General features: G+C 39.4%; 1 protein-coding gene across 8 annotated transcripts in view; it reads right to left on the reverse strand.

The window, feature by feature from the left end:
- Positions 1 to 23889, reverse strand: part of scrib (scribble planar cell polarity protein) — a 97297-nt gene that overhangs the window by 9108 nt on the left and 64300 nt on the right. For 3 of the 8 annotated variants that reach the window (XM_082162104.1, XM_082162103.1, XM_082162102.1), the window contains 24 exons: positions 22239 to 22328; positions 22061 to 22138; positions 21633 to 21962; positions 20006 to 20086; positions 16183 to 16428; positions 15084 to 15194; positions 14772 to 14948; positions 14572 to 14688; positions 14271 to 14459; positions 13761 to 13880; positions 13621 to 13677; positions 13107 to 13163; positions 12773 to 12853; positions 7158 to 7229; positions 6023 to 6073; positions 5660 to 5785; positions 4928 to 5038; positions 4520 to 4570; positions 3803 to 3952; positions 3158 to 3317; positions 2840 to 3071; positions 2141 to 2230; positions 1874 to 2056; positions 1304 to 1441 (listed from right to left, as the gene is read on the reverse strand). In XM_082162104.1, coding sequence (XP_082018230.1) covers positions 1304 to 1441; positions 1874 to 2056; positions 2141 to 2230; positions 2840 to 3071; positions 3158 to 3317; positions 3803 to 3952; positions 4520 to 4570; positions 4928 to 5038; positions 5660 to 5785; positions 6023 to 6073; positions 7158 to 7229; positions 12773 to 12853; positions 13107 to 13163; positions 13621 to 13677; positions 13761 to 13880; positions 14271 to 14459; positions 14572 to 14688; positions 14772 to 14948; positions 15084 to 15194; positions 16183 to 16428; positions 20006 to 20086; positions 21633 to 21962; positions 22061 to 22138; positions 22239 to 22328 — 3098 coding nt within the window. The remainder of the gene's footprint in view (positions 1 to 1303; positions 1442 to 1873; positions 2057 to 2140; positions 2231 to 2839; positions 3072 to 3157; positions 3318 to 3802; positions 3953 to 4519; positions 4571 to 4927; positions 5039 to 5659; positions 5786 to 6022; positions 6074 to 7157; positions 7230 to 12772; positions 12854 to 13106; positions 13164 to 13620; positions 13678 to 13760; positions 13881 to 14270; positions 14460 to 14571; positions 14689 to 14771; positions 14949 to 15083; positions 15195 to 16182; positions 16429 to 20005; positions 20087 to 21632; positions 21963 to 22060; positions 22139 to 22238; positions 22329 to 23889) is intronic. The other 5 variants (XM_082162109.1, XM_082162105.1, XM_082162108.1 and 2 more) reach the window with 5 other exon arrangements.

A 23889-nucleotide genomic window follows, 5' to 3' on the forward strand; every position in this document is an offset into this window, starting at 1 on the left:
TTACATTTTTGAGTGAACTATTCTTTTAAAGCCATGAACACATGCTCTGCCAAAATGTATGTACGATTTAGTCTCATTATAGTGTACTCAGAAAGTCCATTCACAGACCGTATGCACAACCATTACAAAATCCCAAGCTCCAATCTTTAATCAGCATAATATTATTGTGCTATTATTTCAGATTTAGCCAAACCTAAACATCACATAGCCTAAAAAAAAGCTGTACAAACTGTAGTTGGTCATTTTACTGTTGGTTAGGCAGCTCTTTTAGTCTAATGGCGCTTTTCCACTACACAGTACCAGCTCGCCTCGGCTCGCCTCGCCTCGGCTCTGTTTGGTTTTCCACTGTGTAAAAGTTGTACCTGTACCTGCTTCCAGGTACTTTTTTTCGTACCACCTCCGGCGAGGTTCTAAGCGAGCTGTGCCGAGCTGAGGCGATACTAAAATGTGACGTGAAAACACAGCAGACTGCTGATTGGTCAGAGAGAATCGTCACTATTCACTGCGTCATCATTGCACGCGCCAGACGGAGTATCCTGAATAAAAAACAGCAAAAACAAAAACAAAAACATCCAAAAACAGCATACACTCGATTTCCTCCATTGTCCTGTGTGTGTGGGTAGCGGGTGTGTCTCGCGCGTCTCGCGTAAAAGATTAAGTCACGGCAGTTTCCTTTGTGGAGGTACTATCTGCAATGGAAAACGGAGCGAAAAGCGAGCCGAGCCGAGTCGAGCTGGTACTGGTAATGGAAAAGCGCCATTAGTGGATGGTTTTTGGCCACAATATCTTGCAATGTGGAACAAAAAACATATTTAAGTGATTATTGAAATCTGCCAGCATGTGTTTTTACATGCTGCACTGTTAAACAGCTTCTATATGAAGGAACCAAGTATCAATGGTTCCTTTACATAGAAGACAATTTTAATGAAGGTCTTGGTATTGACTAGAACTAGTATCAGTGCACCTCTAATAAAAATAACAGCAAGCAACTTTAACAACAGCAAAGAAAAACATGTTATTAGGACAACATGGGACCTTTACTGATACACAGATGGGAGGAAAAAGTGAGCGAGCAAAGAGAAAGAGGGTGTGCGCCACCAAACTAAATAAATAAAATAGCACACGTGCAAAAGCAGTAGTGGGTTCTTGTAGGGCATGTTCATTGTTCAGAAAAAGCCACTACAAAACTTTTCATCCGTTACACACTATGCACTATAAAATGTCCACAAGAACCAAGCACCCCAAGCAGTGACAAGCATCAGAGCTAAGCCCCCATGATGCTTTCTGGCTGTTAAGGGCAGACCTGGGCTGACAGGAAGAAGAGGAGCAGGAATTGGGAGGGGTTGCAGCACTGCCTAGTGATGCCTTCACACGGGACTGGTAGAGCCGCTTAGCCAGGTCTTGCTCATACTGCCTTACGTCCTCCTCTAGACCATAAGGCCTTGGGAGCAGCAAGTAAGAAAGTAGAGAGGATAGAAAACAATAACACACAAAGAAAAGGGAAGAGAGGAAGGAGCACAGATGAAAGGAAACCCTCTGTAATGGACAGTATATATTAAGGAGAGGTTTACATTGAAACTGAGGACCATCAAAGACAAATGCACAACGTATATCTGTGTGTATAAATATAATGTATATTTTGATCTATTTGAACAATGTGAAAATGTCTTTGAAAGCCCTGGTCATCAAGGGGAAGACATGAGAAACAGGGTAAGTGTTTACTAAAAGCCTGGAGAAAAAGATGAGATTAAGACACCACAAGTGGACAGCTCTTTCGAGATCAGCGTTACAGAGGAATGGATGAGACCGGAGAGCAAAATGCTCCTCATGTGATACATTTTCATAGAACACATGAACACTGTGGCCATTATACCTGGCTGCTCTCCACATGGCCCTCTTCTCTGCCTCCAGGGCTCGTTTTTCAGCAGGCGACAGCTCCTTGTCCATAGCAACGGCAAGCTCCGGGCTCTGCATGCGTAGCCGATCTTGCTGCCTACGCTCTGCCTTGGCCGTCCGAATCGGAGCCACAGATTCACCGGGATAAACTGGGATCAAACTATTAAGACAAACACTGGGTTCAAGCATTTCAAATATCCTGAAACATCACCAAACCGTTTTTGCTCTGAGAATTAGCATTCACCCCGTCATGGAATTGGGTCTCTGCTCCAGTCTGAAGCCGTCTTCCATTGAATTTCGCTGGGAGTCGCCTTTACCGTCGACAGAGGAAGGACTGGGGAGCGAAAACGACAACTTTACTAGGGATGCAGTGATGTATTGTTTAGCTGATAAAAGCAATTATCTGCAAAATCGGACATTGACCGACAGACGTATCCTCCCAATCAAAAGGGGCAGAAAAACATAACAGACTGCAACTCATACGGTGTGTGAAGTTTATGTCTCTTGCATACAATCAACAATTTCATACAATCTCACTTTAACACAGTTTTACAAAATTGCGCCGTTATTTGACCCTATGCCAGGGTTGCCAAGTACGCAGTTTTACATCCATTAATTGTAAAGAGCTGTGTTATTTCATATATTTTTACAATATTACTGTTTCTACTTTATTTTCAATCAAATATAGAATTCAATCAAATGTAGCTTTGGTGAGCATAAGACAAGATTAAAAAAAAAATCTTACCGACCCCAGACTTTTGAATGGTAGTATATATTTTTGTTATGCATTTATATTATTAAATCATCAAAGATATCAGGATGGGAGTTTTAGATGTTTTGAGTGTGTTCTGTAGTTAAAATTACAATGATAAAATACTACCTAATGAGAACAACTTTGCAACTATGAAAATCTAGCAAATGATTCAGCAAAAGCATAGCTCACCCTGAGCTGCCACAGTGGCTGGGAGGAGTGGCACTATAGCTTGGAGGTGTGGCACACTGCCGTGGAGATGGGGAACTGTGACTTCCCAAGCTCTCCACCTTGTACTCCACACCATCAAGTATAACCTTTCCGTGAGCCTTCATATCTGCCACCTGTTTTGCCAGATCTTCCTCCTCATCCTCCTCGTCTTCATCCAGCATATACTCTCGTGCACTCTGTTCAATTCGCTTTGCTGAGGAAAGTCATTGACGCACAATTTAGCACGATTCACCCATGAACTCAAGTTACTGTACACTTTACAACTACACAGACACAAACCTTCTTCCTCTTTCATTTTCTTCAGATCCTCTTCTCCCACAAGTGAGATGCGAGGTTTAGGTTTGTCTGGTGTCTGCTGCTTCACATCAATCTCAAAATATTTCTGTCTGTCTCTGAAAGAGCGCTGCTCTGGACTATCTCTGCCAAAAGAGGGGGGAGTCTGGGAGAGAGTGAGTGAGAGAGAGATACGGACATTCAAGTTTCAGATCAATTATAAAGAACGATTTACATGCAACCAAATTTTACATGCATCCGGCATGCAAGAGCAGCTCCCATGATGTTCTGAAATTAAGACAATGAGTAAGAATTTGCACAAAAGTACCAAATATTTGCTGATCCACCACCATGATGATGCAGTGATTGCATAAAATTGCTGCCATTGCAAAAAATACTAAAATTATTGCTCTCCTGAAGCCTTGTCACCAACAATAACTGCCTTGATTCAGAGCAGAAAACCGATCGAACACGTTCCCGTTCTTTACCGAAATGCATGCTGCCGTATGATCTGGCTTCTTGACATTTCGGACACACATGAATTACGTTAATTGTTGTGGTTCGAAGCGACACATACACCTGCACCACCACCTCTCAAGCTCAAAAGCATCCAAAGTGTCAGAGTGGTTCTGCTGGAGACGAGCTGGGTACCTTCGACTCCATTGAGGGGCGAGACAGGCGTGGCACGGCTGCCAGGCTCCTGTACTCATGGCGGTCAGATGAGAGGGAGGGACGAGAGCTGAGAGGACCACTGCCCTCACCATCACCCTCATCCATAAACACCTCATTATTCAGCTCAGGCTGAAAGAGCCATCACGTACAGTATATCAACATCACGCTTGCAAACAATGTTGCGTTCTTAAGTTGTGGTGAGTCAATACACACCAAATAAGGGTTATGTGTCATGCTCATACCATCATGTTGACGAAAGGCTGGAATACACTACAGGACTTTTAAAATCTGAAGAGATTTTAATCATACACTAGCTGACTTAAAATAAAAAGGGCATCATACACTAAACAATGGAGGATCACACACTAACAGACTGTCAAACTGTTCTGTCGACAAACTCCCTCATTGTTAGGAGACACATAAATGAAAACAATATACATTCTAAAATGTATGGTGAAAAATATCAAAAATGTTTGATATCCTCCGATGGAGGATGGAGTCATAGTCTGAAGCTTGAAATAAATCTGTCTATGTCCACAAGTGACTGGCCAAAATCTGCAGACTGACTTTCAGCAACTAGCTCTGATGCTTCCGAACTGAAAATCGGAGCAAAAACCAGGGATAAAGTCATGTAGTGTATTCCAGTTTAAAATAGCTCTTTAAAAATGTTACGGATAACAAAGATAGAAGACATACCTCTGGTGACGGTTGCTTTGCACTGACATTGTTCCGTGGAGCATAAAGATCCTAACAAACGAGAGTGAAAAGGAAAGATGATTCAGTTAAGACACACTTGATACAAAACAAGTCCTGTTGGATGAGAGGACACACTTTACACACTGGAAGGAGTCACAATATCAAATCAAGAACATCAAACAACCAAGTGACAGATGAATGACGCACATTAGTGACCCTGTGAAATGAACTCCTGGATTCGACAGCACCATACGAGTGACTCATGCACAACAACAGCAAATAGGAAACAAGCTCCCAAAGGAACAAGTGTCCAATGGGAAGACTCCCCAAACAGGAAGTATGGGTGACCAAGCACTGGATTACGGGGGAACCACACATGCTCACAACCTTGAGGAGCATTTTTCCTACCTGTGGGGGTTCCAGTACGGCCAGGGAGTGTGGCACAGCTGCGAAGGCCTTATATACCTGCTTGATATTGATGGGGTATTCCTCATGTGTGTCAGGGGATGGGGCACGAGGCTGTACGAGGGGTTGGGGGGGGTCGAAGACGGAGGGGTGGAGGGGAAGAGAAACAGACAGAGGACAAAAAGGATGGAACAGCTAATGAGAGACAGAGCAGCAAAGGCTGAGCACAGGAGGAAAATGCAGGGCTAGACCGCATGCAGCCCACTCGCCAATGTCAATGGAAAGATGGAGGGAGAGGAGAGGAGAGGAGAGGAAAGAGATTGATAGTATGAGGGAGCTCTGTGGTTATGGTGACTGGGGCAAACGACTCTGGACGATATTTTAGTTTACACTGGTATCCTGAGATAATGCGAGTGTAAACCTTGCTGTGCAAACAATGTGGTTTGTGTGATTAGGGAAAGAAAAAAAATCCAAAAGAAGTGTCTTGATAGAAAACAGGCACATTGTTACTTGCAGTGAGAAGTTGATATGTCTTTGTTTTATAAACAACCCGTTTCTTTGACCTGGATTATGGTGTGACCATTTGTTAGGCTTAATAGGCACAGCGGTAATCACACCTTGGAATATATATGGAGAAAATAAAACAACAGTTGCGTTCTGTTGGTCTTTAGGCATTGGTAACTGAGGATGAAGGGGGAGCCTCATTAGGGTTCAGACAGTGGTGAGGGATCTTACAGTGGTCTGAGAGCTGATGGGAGAGAGGCCATGCTGGAAAGGGTTGGGACTGCTGTGGCCATCCTGACTGGCTGGAGACACAGCGGGTCGCACCCTAGAGAGTGGCTGGATGGCACCAGGTTTAGTCTAAAAAGAGAGAGAAATTAAATAACAGTAAATTCAACTATCCACCATTTGGGTAGCAAGATGCTGAAAGTACTATAGCTAAGACACTTTCCAGTGACCTTTACTATTTTTGACATTTTGCATTTGCATAATGATTGCAAGTTTAACATAATATGGTCGGTAATGTAATTCAAATTAATATTAGCATGAACTTGCTCTAGTATATATTACTAGATATCTACACTTTTTGACACTCACTGATGATGAACTATCCTTGGTGTTTGCATTTGAAGGGAACTGAATGTTTGACTGAAACACACAAAAAAGAAAATGATGAACATGATGTAAAAATTAGTAAACGAAAGAGAACGCTTTCACATGGGATTTGCCGTCTCAAGTCCAGTAACTGCACATGTGGGCTTTATTATATTATATTATAATTCAAAAGATTGGTAAGAGTAAAAAAATATATTTCAAATAAACTTTCTTGTTCTTTTGAACTTTTCATTAATCAAATAATTTTTTTGATCATAGTTTCCAGAAAAACATGTTTTCAATTAATATTAATAAGAAATGTTTCATAAGCATCAAATCAGATTATTAGAATGATTTCTGAAGGATCATGTGACACTGAAGACTGGAGTAATGATGCTGAAAATTCACCTTTACCATCACAAGATGGTATATATTTATATATATAAAAACATATTAAATATAATTATTATTATTATTATAATTTAAAAATGTTTTCTGTTTACATTATTTTTTAATCAAACAAATTCAGCCTTGGTGATCATAAGATACTTTTTTATTAAAAACTTTTTTTTAAATCACCAACCACAAACTTTGAACAGTATGGATATGGATATTATAATTTGTTACATTCACTACATATGATTCCCAAGGTCTTATTACGCAGTGTTAATTTACAAAGCTGTAGTTACATGCTCAGTTGCTTGGTTTGGTGTAAATACTATAAAAGTCAAGCATTTCACTGCTGCAGAGAGCATGAAAAGCAGGACATGCTCAGTTACAGTCAGGCTCGTACCCCATTCCTCTCTTAACATCTAATGCAAAGCCAAATGGAGCTAGTGCAGGCCATACAAGGGCTAGTCAGCCCACTTACATATCGAACCTCTCTTCCAAGCATCGCAGAGGAAGATTTGTGGGACTGCTGAGAAATATGGAAATGTCATGACGACGGGTGGAGTCAGAGCACATAGGCCATCCACCAGAATACTAACTTAATGAAGACATTAACTAGACCTGTAAAAAGTAGACCTGATAAATCTGTACAGCCCTCCCAATGGAAAATGTTTGACAGCCACATGAAAACAAATGAGAAAAGAAAGGGCGGATAATAGGGAGTGAAACTGATTTAAGTGGGACTGACCTGCGAGTTGTGTGGAGAGTGTGCAGCATCTCGGACAGGACTGTCAATCCTGAGAAACTCAGACGGGGAACCCTGAAATACAGAAAAATTAACACATCACTAGAGCAAGTACAGGAAAGGAATTGCTCATTGTCAGTGAAGTATTTCACAAAGCAAGATGAGGTCTGCCATTTCCAATAAGCAAAATTTGCCAAATTACAAAGTTTTAAAGAAGCAGTTAATCTTGATTTGAGAGTAACAACAGCAAACCATAAACAACTGCACTTGATGACAAATGTGTTGCATTACGTGCCTCAGATCATTTGAAATCAAGCAGTGATGCCATAAAAATGCATTCTTACAAACAGTGTCTACAACAATGTCATGCTACAGAAAACATTTTAAACGTTTCTTTAAAAAAAACAGTGTTTTAAGTTCCTGTAAACGGCTAGTGGCAGGTCTGTATTTAAGGTGAGAGGCCTTAGCCCTTCACTCTTTTTGTTCAGCACCTGTTGATTTCACATTCAAAGCATTCTCAGTCACTCTGGGAATGTTTAAATGCCTCAAGACCATACGTTAAAGCACAGTACAAAGTCCCATTTTTGCATCCGTTCCATTTTCAGCTTCACCTATTTTCTAAACACGGGAAATGTACATAGCCATGTATTTTTCTGTGAAACAATTTTACAACCTAAGGATGTTTTCAAAGACATTGATAAGTCTAAAGCAGCTATTCAAGTCTTTGGATGGCATTTGGGATTAAGGTGGTATGTTAACTCTAAATAGCTACTGATGACACACCATGCTTGACCAGAAACACACTCAGTCACAAAACACACTCCTCAAGGCTGCTTGCCTTGCTGTACAACCAGGGTTGCAGCTGCCCATGCCTGCCGTAACCCACAGGTGGCCCTGATAAAATGCGCTCCTCAGGAGGGCAGCCTTTGCCCTTGCGATTAGCCACAAGGAAGGGGTTTTCACTAAAGCAGATTGGCTGGGAGTCCACAAGACATTCTTCTTCCTGGTTAGTTTCTTGTGGCACTCCTAGAGCTGGGAGTGGGTCCCATGTGTCGGCTTGGGGGTGTCTTAAAGCCGCTGAACTTGCGGCTGGGCAGACTGAAGATGAAGGGAGGGCAATGGGCTCTACATGGTACATAGAGGCATGGACTTTCTCAAAACCCAGGGGATCTACAGGGCCAGCTGGCATGGCAGCCTCCATTGTGACGAATGCAGCAAAGGAGGGAGAAAACTGAGGAATGAGAGAGAGAATGTGGTCGACAGAGACAAAAGGGAGAAATAATGTGAGAAGGAAACAAAGACAGATAAAAGAGCAGAGCAACTAATGATACATAAAGGGGACAGGAAAATGACATGAGAATGAGAACACAGAAAATGTAAAAGAAAAGAAAAGCAGTAAAGAGTGAAACAGTTGGGTTTAGTCTGGCAGAGTTGGGAAGAATCACAGCCATGCTAAAGTCACAAACATCTACCGGTCACGCCAATTCAGATGAGTGAGGTGCTAAATACAGCTATCCCATCAGCCTGAGACATCTCACAGTGAACAGTCACTCAATCCTGAACATTTGCACTAATGTGCTGTGTGCTTTAATATAGACTTTAGGCTTGATATGTCCTGTGACAGACTCAGAGAAAAATTTCAGAGAAAACTTCATGTGAAAAATACAATCAATGAATTCAATAACCAGGGAGCCGTTTTTCCGTTTCAGTGCTGTGTTATTTTAGTATTAATTATATAATATTATAGATTTCATTAATATTTTGAATTAACCTTGATGTTTATATATTCAGTTTTCATTTTAGCAATTTTGTTGTACTTTTTTTTGGTTTTTGTTTTTAAAAAATATTTCTTTATAGCTTTAATTCATTTTTATTTCAGTTATAGAAAATGTAGTACTTAAGTACTTAAAAGTTAATTTCTAATGCAACATTTCTTTCTCATTTAAGTAAAGAAAACAAACAAAAAAAACATTTAAATCTTTTCAATTAAAGAACAACTATTTTTAACAGTTTAGTTAAAAATAACGTTTCAGTTTTGATGTAGTTACTACATTTTGCCTTTGTAAGGAGGTATACACAATTTAAAATCTTTTCACCATCATGAACGTTGAATGCTTGCTTTAAGAGACAACTGAAGTTTAAATATACAACCTAATTTAATTCATAAGTAGTTCTTACAAGTGCATGTAACTACAGAGTGGACACTAACCACAATATGCAACTTTACGAAGAATTATAAATCTGTTCTCTGATTCTCATCACAGGGAAAAAAATGCTTCAAATGTGGCTTTACAAACAGGTGCAGTTGGTGGCACATTGTGATGCTTAAGTTGTGACCGTTGCACATAGTTAATGGCCCCATTCTAATAAAAAACTTCATTCAATGGCTCTTGTGTGCAGATAAAAGTCACTGCTCTACAAAACAGTCTCTATAAATAGCCGTGACTAAATGGTTCTTCATATACCACGAAAAACGGTGCGGTAGTGTTTCCCTGTCTAAGAGCAGTCCACCCCCTCTCCATGCCTCACTTAACTTTGCTAACAGCTGCTAGTGCTATGTAGGTTATACATTCCCAGAAAATAGACACAGGCTAAAAATTAAAGATAAAGAGGCAAGGAATATATCAAGGAACATCAAAAAACTCAAATTACATCTACTACATTTTATAACCTTTACTGAACATCACTAAAGGCAATACGTCGCTGTAAGTGGGATGTTTGTGTGGAACTAACATAATACAATTTACTGACTTAACTCAAACCCAACGTCCAACAACCAATAGATACTGTTATTATTTCAGTAAAAGATAAAACACTCAGAAAAAAGAAAAAGAAGAAAAAGTAGTAAAGAAGGAATGAGTGATAAAGAAATAACAGAAAAGTCAAAGAGTTGTAGAGTAATAGCAGTGGTACACTCACAATACGATGACAGGAGCTGATTCCAAACGGCTCGATTCTAGATAACTCAACTGTCAAGATCTTCCAAGGCTCCCTCATTCTCAATGGCCCCACCCATTAAACCATTCAACCAATCAGCTCACAGCACACATTTTAAAATAACTTGAGCTACTGTCAGCTGTCGGCTGGCACCTCCCCTCACTACCCCTCAAGCACCGGCAAATACAATCTGTATTTTGTCAGAGGTATGGCTGGAATGACCAGCAGCTGGACTGCTTCACCTTTGGCACTACTAGTAAAAGGAGCACTACTAAGCAAATGTAAAGCTTGACCTCAATGTTTCAGAAGACCAATACACTAAGCATTCAAGCATCTGAGGAAATATGAGCTGACCCATAAGCTTTGTGGTTTGTTACTTTTAATAAGTAACAGAGACTAAGCTTTTAAATTCTGCCAATTTTATCACAAAATTCAAACATAAATGTCATTTTGATGCTCTTTAATGTAGTGTGACAGAACAATCTCTGCAGCCGCCTCAGCTCAAGCGGCAGAGCGGCGTACAAGTGTGCCCATCATCTCTTCCTCTTTACTACTAGTTACAGCTAGCCTGGGAAAACCCAGAAAACTTCCGGCAAATTTAGATTTGCTCTGCAAGTAGTCTGGGAGAGAGCTCATTCAAGCCCATTTCTAATCTGTCTAAATTGCGGCACCAATCAGAAACGTTGGGGCGGGCTTTACACGATGACGATCGCTCTGATTGGTTTTAGGTCTATCCAATTGTGCCCAGAGGCATTTGAGCGACGTCCCGTTGGTGAAGCGCACCAACTTTTAAATGCAGCATTATTATATTCAAATTGCAAACACGAGGACAGTCTCCATGAAAGACCCACTGGCAGATGAACGTGCTACTACATTTCTCTCCGAAACGGTAGGAATTTTAATTCGATTTAATAGAGGATTTTAACTGTGACAAGATGATTGACAGGGCAGTTTACGTGACAGGATGCACGCGACAGATCCGTACGATAAAGATGATGAAGTAGTATGTCCCAAAGCTTGCCTACTTTTTTGCTACACATTCAAAAGTAAATACCTTTTCTTCACAAAAAGAGTACATACTTTTATGGCGTAGTGTAACTTAGGCGAATTGAGACGCAGCATATGGCTTTACACGATGACGATCGCTCTGATTGGTTTTAGGTCTATCCAATTGCGCCCAGAGGCATTTGAGCAATGTCCGTTGGTGACGCCCTTTGGAAAGGAGTTATTAATGAAGCTTTGCCAGACCATAACTCAGTTACTACTGAGAATGGTCTGGTTTTAACCAGGCTAAGTTACAGCATAAAATAAACATGAATCAACAATCAGGTATTTAGAAAGAAACTTACTTAGAGAGTAGAACTTACTGAAATGTTTCATGTCTCATGTTATCTCTCAATCAGTGTTTCGACCGCAAAAAAAGTGTCAAAATAGCTTGTAAACAATGATACATAACTTTGTATTTACCTTAGGGAAGCTATTCAATATCCATAAACTCGCCAGTTAATTAGAAATAATAACTCTATATATGTAATATACACTGTTACATATTTATAATATTTGTACCTGTTAGTGATGTCTTATTGAATGTATGTTTGAATAAATCGGTCACGAAGAAAAAAAAACCTGCGATGACAGCCATCATCATTTATATAAAAACTGCCCCAAAAATTTAAATGTTTCTTATTGTTGATTATTATATCTTAAAATAATTAGCAAGATAATTTAATAGTTTAGACTCTGCTCATTTGAACCTTTAAAGTGCCCCTATTATGAATTTTTGAAAATGGCCTTTCATGCAGTGTGTAATGTAGCTGTATGTGAATGTAAATAGTCAGCAAAATTGTAAAGCTGAAAGTGCATCATAAATAAAAATGTATCTCAAAAGAAAGAGTCGACTCTGAATCGCTCAAACGAGTCGTTTGGATTATTTTCGCGAAGTTCACACGTCACGACTTACTACGTTCTGCGTGGACAGGACATCTTGCTGTAGCTCGTTCGTGTGAATATGTCGTCAAGACGCTTGCGTCTCTTGTCTCTTGCGATGGAGGTTCAGGTTGAATGACTAGTTCGGACTCGCGCTCGGATTGATATGGTAAAATCGACGTCATCGTTCGTTACCGTTTTTAGTTTACAGTGTACAATCGCTGAGCTGTAAGAAGCCTCCGGATGGAGCTGAAGATCAGTTATGGCAATGGCCATTTTTGTTTTGAAAATGAAACTTTTTTTTTTACCTTTGATGCATGTAAACCTGTTGTAGGAGACCTCCTAAACAAAATTAGGAGACTTTAAAATAGCATTATAGGGGCCCTTTAATGTTATTAGTATTGTACCAACTGACAGTATAGCTTACAGATTTAATTGAGAGACTTTCTTTCCGAACTGATTCTGATATATATCCAAATGAACTGAAATTGGAATCGAATCAAGAGGTTGTGAATTGAAATCGAATAGATTTATTCCAACTGAATAAACTCTGTGTCAATACTCAGCCCTAGTCTGCAGTGACAAAGGCTCATTTCATGGACGTGCAGCAGCCAGTGGGTGTACGCACTATGATAAGGAAGCATTTGTTTTGAAATCCTTACCTGGCATTTATGTTCAAAAGTCTTTCAAATATTTTTTTTCTAGATGCTTTCTAGCCTATTTACTAAAACAAGATGCTACATGTAGGTACTTACTCTGTTAACTTTCTGTAGACTAGTCGTAGGCAGAGCCGCCAGTGTCTTGTAGTCCAGTTTCAATGGCCCAGTGCTCAAATTCTGTAGAGAGAGCATTAGAAAGATTACATTGAAAGATCTTTGTTCACTGAAAGAACATGTTCAGCAATCTTCTGAACTTTATTTAGACTTTTCATTAAGCTTTGAGTATGAGGACACTGTATCTAAAGAGCTTCTAATGTTCAGAGGTTCAGACATGACTCATTTGTTCATGTTCAAGGTGACGGCTGGTCCCGTGTTTCACTCCTGGAGCCCTACTGTGGGCCGTTATGACAGGGAGGGCATAAGGCCTCACCTCAGTTTCCTCCTCCAGCAAGCGAGTTGCCTCCTCGCGCTCCAAGCGCATACGCTCCTTTACCAAAAGAGGGAGGGTAATAAGGAGGGAGTGGGGGGTGGGTTGGTGAAATTTACCCAATCACACATGCACACATTTTACCGACACAAATATGGATGGACACACACATTCCGATGACATCCATTGCACAGATGGGGATGAGGTTTAGGTGACAGAGTCATGGATGAAAAATAAAATCAGGGAACCATGTAGACACGAGAACATATTTAATGAAGGAGATGAATGGAATTGAGTAGAAACGAGATGTGATGTTTGGAATGAGCAACACCCAAAATCATTCAGAATGGTTTGGGGGAAAAGTGGGGCATAAGAGAAAGAGAGAAGAAAAGGACAGATCCACATATATTAGTTATAGTTATAGGGGAGATCTGGAAGTTGTTGTCATTTTAATAGCAATTGTTATTATGATAATAATCTGTTATGACAAAGGCGATTTGGGGAGGAAATTACTCACCACTTTTTCCATCTCCTCCCGTTCCCACTGGGACGTCTCTCTTACCATTTCTACCTCCTGCAGGAAAGTTCAGACAGAAGAATATAATTTTTCCATCCATTCCACTGTTCTTCCTATTCTGTGTGCCGCAGAGATTTTACCTTCTGCATGATGTCAATCTCTTCAGGACTCAGGTCTCTGTCTACTGACGAGATGCTCTCCATACTGTTCTTACGAACAATACCGGCCGCAAACGGGTTTGCAATAACACCAGGGGATGCCTGAAAAATCAAATCAATTACAAATAAATATGCAAAATATGTAGTAGTTTATACAGCACGGTGCAAAAGTCTTAGGCACGTTAGTATTTACCAACAATATGACTTCAAGCCAGTTATTTTTATATCAGTTATTATATCATTTATATTGTGCATACACAAATCTCACTGGATTATTACAATTAATGCAAACGGAATGTTTGGAAATGTTAACTTATATTTCCTACTGACACACTACAGCAAAAGATATAAATAACTGGCTTAACCATTTTTTGGGGGTGAAAATACTAACCTGCCTAAGACATTTGCAAAGTACTGTACATATTATAATATAATTATTTGAGCCACAGCTGGACACCATAGCAGATTGCTTCTCCTCCTGTAAGTGTTTACCTCTATGCCTGTAGCGTTTCTTGGGTCAAAGCCATCACACACAAGCATAACCAAGGAATCACCGGAGGCACGCAAGACCCTCACTGCTTCCGTGTGGGTCATACCCAGCAGACTGTTGTTGCCCACCTCAAGAATGCGCATGCCCACCCGCAGTCGGTCATCTCGTGCAGCGGCACCACTGGTGCTCACCTATAAGAACAAGTGAGTAACAAATCAAGAATTTACATGACTGTAGTGAGGAGGAAACCAGACCAGTTTTTTTTGCAATCAGAATCCTGAAGGGTTTAAGTTTTATGGTTACCTTGGAAATGAAGATGCCCTCATCTGTGGGATCAAAGGGGTTTCCTGCATGGCCTTTAGCGCCACCCCTGATGCTGATTCCTAGCTTTTCTCCAGGCTGCTTGTGAATGACAATCTCCTACAATAACAAAGATATGTTTTGATATGGCATCTGGCCATACTGTAGGTTTTGCTCACATTCCTGTGCAAATGTGATAATACCTCCATGCCGGGAGGCGAGGGATCTCTGCGCACAAGCATGCGGATCTCCTGTTTGTTGGAGAGCAATGCTCTAACAGCTTCCTGGTGTGTGGCATGTCGCAGGTCGATGGCGTTCACCTCCAAGATACGATCACCCACACGAAGTCCACTCAGAGAGGCCAAGCCATTGGAGATGACCTAACTCAGACGCAATAAGGTCAGAAATGAATTCATCTGACACAAGCTCCACTGACCACAAATCACAGCATTCATTTTTGACATTAACCTGCATCATACTAGATACTTGTAAATAATAATGAAGGTTTATTTTACCTTTGAGATGAACACCCCTGGCTCATTAATTCCAAACGGGTGACTGGCATGGTCGCTACCCCCTACAATGCTCAAACCCAGGGGACCACCTGCTTTGATCAGCATCACTTCCTGTCCAGAGAGGAAAATGCGATGTATTAAGAAGTCAAGTTTTATGTATTGAGTTTAAAAAGTTAGGTTTGCAATAGGTCAGATGGATGATATAATCTTTGGGATTCATTTATAATACTAAATAAGATACTTCTCAAAAGTTTGGGGTTGGTAACTTTTGTTTTTGTTGCTTTTTTAATAAAAAAAGCTCTCGTCTCACCAAGGCTGCATTTTTTTTTTACCAAAAATACAGTAAAAACAGCAACATTTTGAAATATTACATTGTTTTGCATTTTAATATATTTTAAAACAAATTATTCTTTTGATTGCAAAGCTGAATTTTCAGCATAATTACTCCAGTCTTTAGTGTCACACGATCCTTCAGAAATCATTCTAATATGTTGATTTGCTGCTAAAGAAACATTTCTTATTATCGTCAATGATGAAATAAGTTGTGCTGCTTAATTTATTCTTATGATACTCTTAATATGTTAATATTTCTGTGGAAACTGTGGTACTTGGTTCAGGAAACATTGATGAATCGAAAGTTTAACATAAAATGTCTGTCACTTTTGATGAAATTTAACGCATCTTTGCCGAAAAAAAAGTATTAATTTCTTTTAAAAAAAGAAAAAGAAAAGAAAAATCTTACTGACCCCAAACTTTTGAATGGTAGTGTCAATGTTTTAGAGAAAATAACTGACTGTTCAGTTATTTGTGATGGAGACGCACACGTCTTCGGGGCCAGTCTATACAACTACACAACTTCAAAACATCAAGGGAACATCAATAAAATGCAAAAGCAAGAGTAAATTTCAAAAGGCCAAATCACAATCCTAAAACAATAAATCCAGTATGCAATGTTCATACCGTGCACCATTTTCTCTGTTGAGTGAGGCATTAAAACATCAAAATGAAGCTGTTATGAGATTAAACTACAGCAAGCAGCATTTATCAACTCACACATTCCCTACAGACTGACTGTCATACTTTAAGTTAGAGCTCGCACCTCAATGGGGTATTCATCTTCCATGGGACAGTTGAGATGGTTTCCAAGGTGCTCGTCTCCTCCTTCCTCTTGCTCAGGTGAGTCAGATGGCTCTGGAGGAGGGGGTGAATGAGGTCGAGTTCGAGGGGAGGCGCCCCCTGCACTGGCCTGGTCCCGATCGACCAGGAGGGTGATGGTGGGGGAGGTGCCAGTAAGCAGCGCTACTGCCTGGTCATGTCTGGCCTCTGTCATGTCTACACCATTGATCTGAAGTGACAGCCAAACACCAGAGGGTCATAGAGGGCCAATATGCCCAGAATGGGCAGATGAAAGCCCTTCATGCTGAGCTGTGATGTCTTACTGGCTCATTAAATGCTGTATGTAGGCTTTTAGAGGAACATTAAAGATTCCAGGTGTTAAACGGGGGAAACATTTTCCTGTACAGGACTGATCTGGATCAGGCGAAAGCCAATGCTGAGTCCTCTCATGCATTCATAGGCTTAAAGGAAAAGTGATTTCCACTTTGGTTTTAAAAACCTGGGTTCTCAGTGAAAAATCATGCAAACCAAACTGATACACATCTGGCCAGGGAAGTGAAAAGAGAAGGGAATGTGCAATAGGAGAAAGATGAAGTGCTGGAGATGCTTAAGGTAGCAAGATCATGTAGTGTGTTAGAGCAAGTACAAAAAGAGCAGCCTTTGAAAACAGTCTCTACTACAGCTTGTCACATTTAGACCTTTCACTCATAAAAAGTGGGATTAGTCCAAGATGAGTTACAATTACAATTGATATTAAGTGCGATAACATGCACTACAAAACTTTCATTACATTTGGAAAAAAAGCAGTAATTAATCCGTTTATGTACACCTTTAAGACTGATTGAAATATACCAGGCTGGTTTTGGGGAAGTCAGACTAACAGATCTGGAAAATGTGATTGTAGCTTGGCTTTCTCCAGCACCTTAAAATGTTAATCAAACTACAATTTGCCTCTGGATTGTGCACTTGCTCCATAAGATAGAGGTGACGCGCAACCTGTATTTAATCCTTCAAATATTCGATTACGTATTATGTCATCTATACCTGGACAGATAAGAGACTGTAGCCTGACTACATAAAAACCTGCTTTTAACTTGAGAATGAATGAATGAATGAATGAAATTCTTTAAATCCTGCCCTTTAATTACAATCTGGGTCTTATCTTGACACATTATATGTTGTGTTGGAACGCGGATTAAAGCCGCTGTGTTCATTATTTTCACATAAACTGCATAACAGAGATTCTCTCTACAAGGCCAAGGCATGTGGCTAAATCTGTCTTGTTTCATGTGAGGAAGGACTATTTTTGATTTCTGGTTACATTGTTTATAAGTAAGAACTTCCACCATGGCGACAAACAGAGGTCAGCACTGGCCATTCAGTACCGGCGCTTACCACAGGGTGACAGAACGGCAGCTGCTATGGTAATGCATGCAGTTACCATGACAGCAGGCCCAAAGAATAAGTCAAAAACCTCCCATCACCACACCCGACACCAAGCAGGCAAGAAGTGTGTTAGTGAAAACCCATGCAAGGTCAGAGGAAGAAGCAGCAAAAATAGCAAAATAAAGAGAGGGCTCAAGGGAGACAAAACAGTTTGGATTATAATTGTCATATTGCTGAGTAGTAATACAAGCAAGGTTACCAGGAGAGAAGTGCACAATTACACAGTGACATCATTTCATGGTGTGAAGCAGAACGGTTATGGTGTACAGCACAGTAAAACAGCACAGTAAAACTCAGTTGCAATCTGCTAAAACTAACTCTAACCGACCCATGCAGTGAGATGAATTTGATTCAATCCATCTAATACCCAGGACCAAATAAATCTATTATTAAAGGTATAGCAAAACACAAACGCGTGTGTTAGCGTTCTAATTGTCATATAATGAAAGAGAAAGCTCAGAAAACGGAGCATAAAGGTATCATAAAAGGTAATCCATATAACTTTATTCCAAAACCATACAATCAGGGTTTGAAATGAACACCCGCCAACCCTCCAAATGCAGGTAAAAATCTACTGGCGGGTAACGCTGTCAAATCACTAGCCAATTTGGCGTGTTACTTATCATGTTTACTCACTTTGTTGGGGAAGTTCGTGTAAGCCAAATCTGCGCAGATTTAGCGCAAATACTGAACTCGTGAGTCATCATGATGTATTAAATACAGCGTATTGCGCAGGATCTGCTCATATCTGGCTTACTTGAACACGCACATCAGTACACAACTAATAACGGCGTGCTTGTTAATTTACATTGAAGCAAAAACGAAGATTAAAAAGCATTTGGTTAACAGAAAAGCCATTGTTATTTTCCATCATTAATATTTTTTTTTATGTTCTTTGTACTGTATTGATCTGTTCACCTAAAATACATTTTTGGTGATGAGGATGAAAGAGGAAGGGAGGAGATGGCTGGATGACAGGATTTTGTTTGAATAAGAAATTCATGTATGAAATCCAAATTTTATATAATCTATAAATTATTATATTATATTATATATATATATATATATATATATATATAAATACATTAGCTGTGACGTAGTTAATCTGGTTTATTTTTTTACTTTTTGGCTAGTAGAAGTTCTGAATGGCTGGTAACTTAATTTAGTAGCCAAAAGGCCAGCGAGTAAAAAAGTTCATTTCAAACCCTGCATACAATAGCTTTGTGTGAACAACAGATCCAAATCAAGTCATATTCATAAGATCCAAAACCCCATGATTTTTGAGGTGACGTCTTCCTGTGCCACATTTAATATACACGAACATAAATGAGATTTGATAACAGCATAAATTAGTATTTTTCTCGCACAAAGCTATCACTTAAAGGGATAGTTCACTTTGAAATTAAATTTTGGTATGTTTTAGCTTACCTCAAGGGCATCCAAGATGTAGGTGTCTTTTTTTCCGAAGTAGTTTCAATTTTGATATTTTTAGGTCAAACCGTTCTTGTCTGTCAGTCATGTAATGCAGGTCTATGGTCATTATCTCAAAGAGCATGCACAGAGTCCAAATTAAACAATTCCCCATCGTCCAAATTAAACAATTCCCCATCGTAAGTACACATTGATGGCCTAAGACACGAAACGAGCGGTTTGTGTGAGAAAACGAACAGTATTTATATCGTTTTTACCTCTTGAACACAGCCACGTCCAAGTGATCTGAGAGCGCGGGCGCATCCTGCTGTGTGACGTGTGCGCAGACTGGTGCATAGATATATACACTAGATGTCGCCTTGGCTACTGCAGTTCATTGGAAACCGTAGCCAAGGCGACATCTAGTGTATATATCTATACCCGCCCGCGCTCTCAGATCACTTGGACGTGGCTGTGTTCAAGACAAGAACACAGACAAGAACGGTTTGACCTAAAAATATCAAAATTGAAACTACTGCGGAAAAAAAGACACCTACATCTTGGATGCCCTTGAGGTAAGCTAAAACATACCAAAATTTTAATTCACAGTGAACTATCCCTTTAAAATAAAACACATGATTTGTATGGATCACTTTCATGGTGCTGTTTGTCATTTTTGGAGCTTGGCAGACCCTGGTAACCATTGACTTTTTGCAACAGCCTCAAAATGTGCTAAACATCTCCTTTTGTGTACCAAGGGAAAATTGTTTTTTTTTTTTTTTTTTTTGTGTGTTTTTATTTTTTATTTTAAAGTTTTTAAATGACATGAAGGTGAGAAAATTGACTTATTTCAAGTGAACTACTCTTTTAACTCTAAAATAAAATAAGTTGATTAACTACACTAACTAGAGAGAGAGAGAGAGGTGTGTGCGAGAGATGGATGGACTCACTGATATGACCCTGTCTCCCACGTGCAGGACAGTGTCTCTGTGAGCAGCTCCTCCTTCAGCAATTCGAGAGATGAAGATTCCCTGAGAATAAAGCAGGAGAACACAGTCAAGTCAACTGTAATCTCAACTCCATAAGATTTTTAAAAAATGTTTTTGAAAGAAGTCTCTTGTGCTCACCAAAGCTGCATTTATTTGAATTTGAAATTAACTTTTCTATTTTACAATATTTTAAAATGTAATTTATCCCTGTGATTGCAAAGCTGAATTTTCAACAACATTACTCACATGATTTCACATGATCCTTCAGAAATCAGTCTAACATGATGATTTGCAGCTCAAGAGACATTTCTTATTATCATCAATGTTGAAAACATTGCTGTTTAACATTTTTGTGAAATATCTTTTTTTTCTTCTTTCTGTATTCTAAGATTAATAGAAATAACAGCATTTATTTAAAATAGAAATATTTTGTAACATTAGAATTTTTTTTAACATATCTTTAGTCACTTTTGATCAATATAATGCATCCTTGCTATAGTAAATATATAGTAAATATAGTAATTATTTCTTTAAAAAAAAAAGTGATCCAAAATTCTGAACAGTAGTGTATGTAAACATCCAAATTCTCAAAAAGTTATGAAAATAAGCTATAAATGAGCCTATTTACTGAGACAGAGCGGTGAATTTACTGCTTTTTACATTCACAAAGAAATAAAAAAGGTCATACTCTAGAAGTGACAGTGCTAAAATCACTTGCAGTGCTATTTTACAGCACTCCTGTATAGCGGTTAAAAGCTAGTGAGTATGCTGGTGTAACATGCTGCAATGCCACATGCCTCTAAAGCAGAGAATATCCCGCTGACCTTGGCTTGAAATTACCTGCCTTTTTTTAACAGCCATTATTAGTTAAAAAAAATGGTTATTTAAAACTCTAAAAATGTATTTTAAACTGTAGTATTAAAATAACTATCTACGATCTTCAAGGCCATTTCATTCTTCAAAGAAAAATCTGTCAATTGATACGCAGATAGTCTTCAAGCCGCCTTTGTCAGCACTTTCACAGTGTGTTCTCTAGAAGTGAGATCATAACGCTGCATGCTGAAAACTCAATGTAGCAAACAGACAAGTTGGTGACATCAACTTGTTAGTAAAAGCGAGCGCAAATGTCAATCAGAGGAACAAAAACAGGACTTACACTTACTCAGCCTAGAGTGTGTGCATGTGCTAATGTGTGACGGTCTCCTTCGTGAAAGTGGTGCATAAATGAGGCCGTGTGTCAGAAAGATAGAGGGTGGTTTGATGCGTGTCTGCAGCAGAGATCCAAAAATACTTCATCCCCTGCCATCCTATAATCTATCGGCACTATCGGGTGTCAGTCCCTGTAATTCTAATCATCGCAGCCTCGGTCAGACATCCTAGAGGTGATGAGGAGCACCATACAGAGGCTTATGCAGTCCATACATTTCTGTTAAATATGTTAAACATACGGACAGAGCGAACGACCTGTCCTGTGCTCCGTAAACAAACACCGAGATAAAACAACCTGACACCAAAGCAAAGAACACACCATAAAATATTTATAACAAGGCAAGTCACAAGTGTATCTGGAAGAGCGTCTTGTTTTTACCGTGTCTCCTACTCGGTACGGGGTTGAACCTTTCCCTCCAGCAATGCTGAAACCTAAACCTTTATCGTTGCGGATCAGACAAGTGGCTAGTCGCTGTGAAGGTCCAGTGCTAACAGCAGGTGAGGCAGGGTCCAGGAGAAAAGGCAGCCCACTGGAACGTCTCTCCCGGGGGAAATAATCATCTTCTGGTCGCAACGGTGTGGTGGTGATGGCGTTCTCTGGTTCCACCATGCGTTCTCGTAGAACGGTCATAACCACAGCTGCCCCCGAGTTACGCAAGGCCTCGACAGCTGAGTGATGCTCTGCTCCGTTCAGGTCTACTCCGTTCACCTAAGACCCGATGAATACAAAGATGGAGGACTTAAAGCTGCATGAATGACTGGTTTTGTATGGGGCAACTCAAAGGAGAAAATTATAACAATGTTTACCTCAAGAAGTTTGTCTCCCACTTTGACCCCAGCACGAGCTGCAGGGCCCTCTTCTGACACTCTAGAGATGAAAATACCCTGAAAAGGACATGTGCAATACATTAAAACAAGCTGACAACACTCTCACATACAAAAGCATTTACTAAAATCTTTTACATGAAAGCTCATTAAAATGTACCTCATCGTCACCCTTATAGGGCGTAGATCCTTTCCCCCCTGCTATGCTGATGCCTAACCCACCAGTCTGCCTCAGGATGGACAGGTTCAGCTACAGATGAGGCAGAGATCAGACATTTACAGAAAAGTGCACAACAAAAACCTGCACAATGCATCTCACAAGACATTTGCTATAATATGCACGACTTAACTGACAGAACAAAATAACTAACAAAAACAAAACATGAATCTTTCATGCAGTGCATGCTTGTTTATAGAGGAAATCTCTAATGTGAAGACTGCATCCATGTTCAGACAGATCGCATATATTGTCCCAAACAGCAGCCGCCTTTCCTTGATATTTTACACGTTGCATTCATTTACATGACTGCTCAATAACAATTGAGCTCAAATTTAAGGATCATTGGACAATCCATTCATATTCGAAAATACTTTTAACACAATTTGAAAGATAAATCAGAAGCACAAAAACTCTGTTGATAAAAGAAATATCAAACTTTGTAAGTTGGATTAGGTGGACTGACTGTCAATTTACTGAAGTAATAAATTTGAAAACAAAATTTGTTCTAAAATTGGCTGAAAATATCAAATATTTGATATCCTCCGACTGGACGGAATTATAGTCTGAATCTTAAAAAACTGGAGTTTGTGCCCATCATACACCATGTGATTTTCTGTGAAATCTGTCAATTCAAATATCGCTTCAAGCATCGACTTGTACAGACTGTGAACTGGAGCAAAAATCTTGGGAAATGTAATGTATTTCAGCCTTTAATCAAATTGCAGAGTTTATACATAGACACCATATGGTCTCTACAAAAATCTATATTGATATATTCTATACAGAAAGTTTGTTTACATTCACATCTTTTATTTAATAAGCCGACAACCAGAAAGTCATGCAAGTCTGCTTAGGCATGACTGTTGTGCATGTAAAGGAATAAATTATTAGTAAGCAGATAATTTCATTATCAGACTGTTGAAAACAGTTGTGCTACTTAATATTTTTGTGGAAACCGTGATATATATTTTTTCCAGGATTCTTTGATCCTTTGATCCAAAAACAGCACATATTTGAAATAGAAATCTTTGTAACATTATAAATATCTTTTTTGATCAATTGAAAGCCTCCTTGCTGAGAAGTATACATTTCTATATCTATATAAAAAACTTTTGAACAGTAGTGTGTATAAAATTAGTAACACTGAACTACAGTAACGATGTTGATCCAAGATCAGTGATGGACATTTGATGGCACAAAATCGGATTAAATTCAACTACTTTAACGCTACATTATGCATATTAATGCATAACACTATGCATTTTTATCAAATAGTCAAAGGTTTGAAGAATCAAGGAGAGGAGGCCAGTGTTACTTGGACAGGGCACTAATGATCTGTTTGCTTAATGCAGACTGTATATAGAACACATGCTCAGGTTTAAACATCACCCGTCTCAACACTTGTATTGAGTCAAGTTTTGTAGATTAATGGCAAAAATGATGGCTCCACATCTAGTTCAAGTCTAATTGTCATTAAACAATGTACTGTCACAGATTCATAGCCTAAAAAAAGAAGGCTGAAGCAATTCAATTTATAGTTATTTTTTGATAATGTCATCATGATATAGGAACATGACAAACTAATATCAAT

The sequence above is a fragment of the Leuciscus leuciscus genome, assembly GCF_965113295.1.
Source record: "Leuciscus leuciscus genome assembly, chromosome: 2".
Classification (NCBI taxonomy): domain Eukaryota; kingdom Metazoa; phylum Chordata; class Actinopteri; order Cypriniformes; family Leuciscidae; genus Leuciscus; species Leuciscus leuciscus.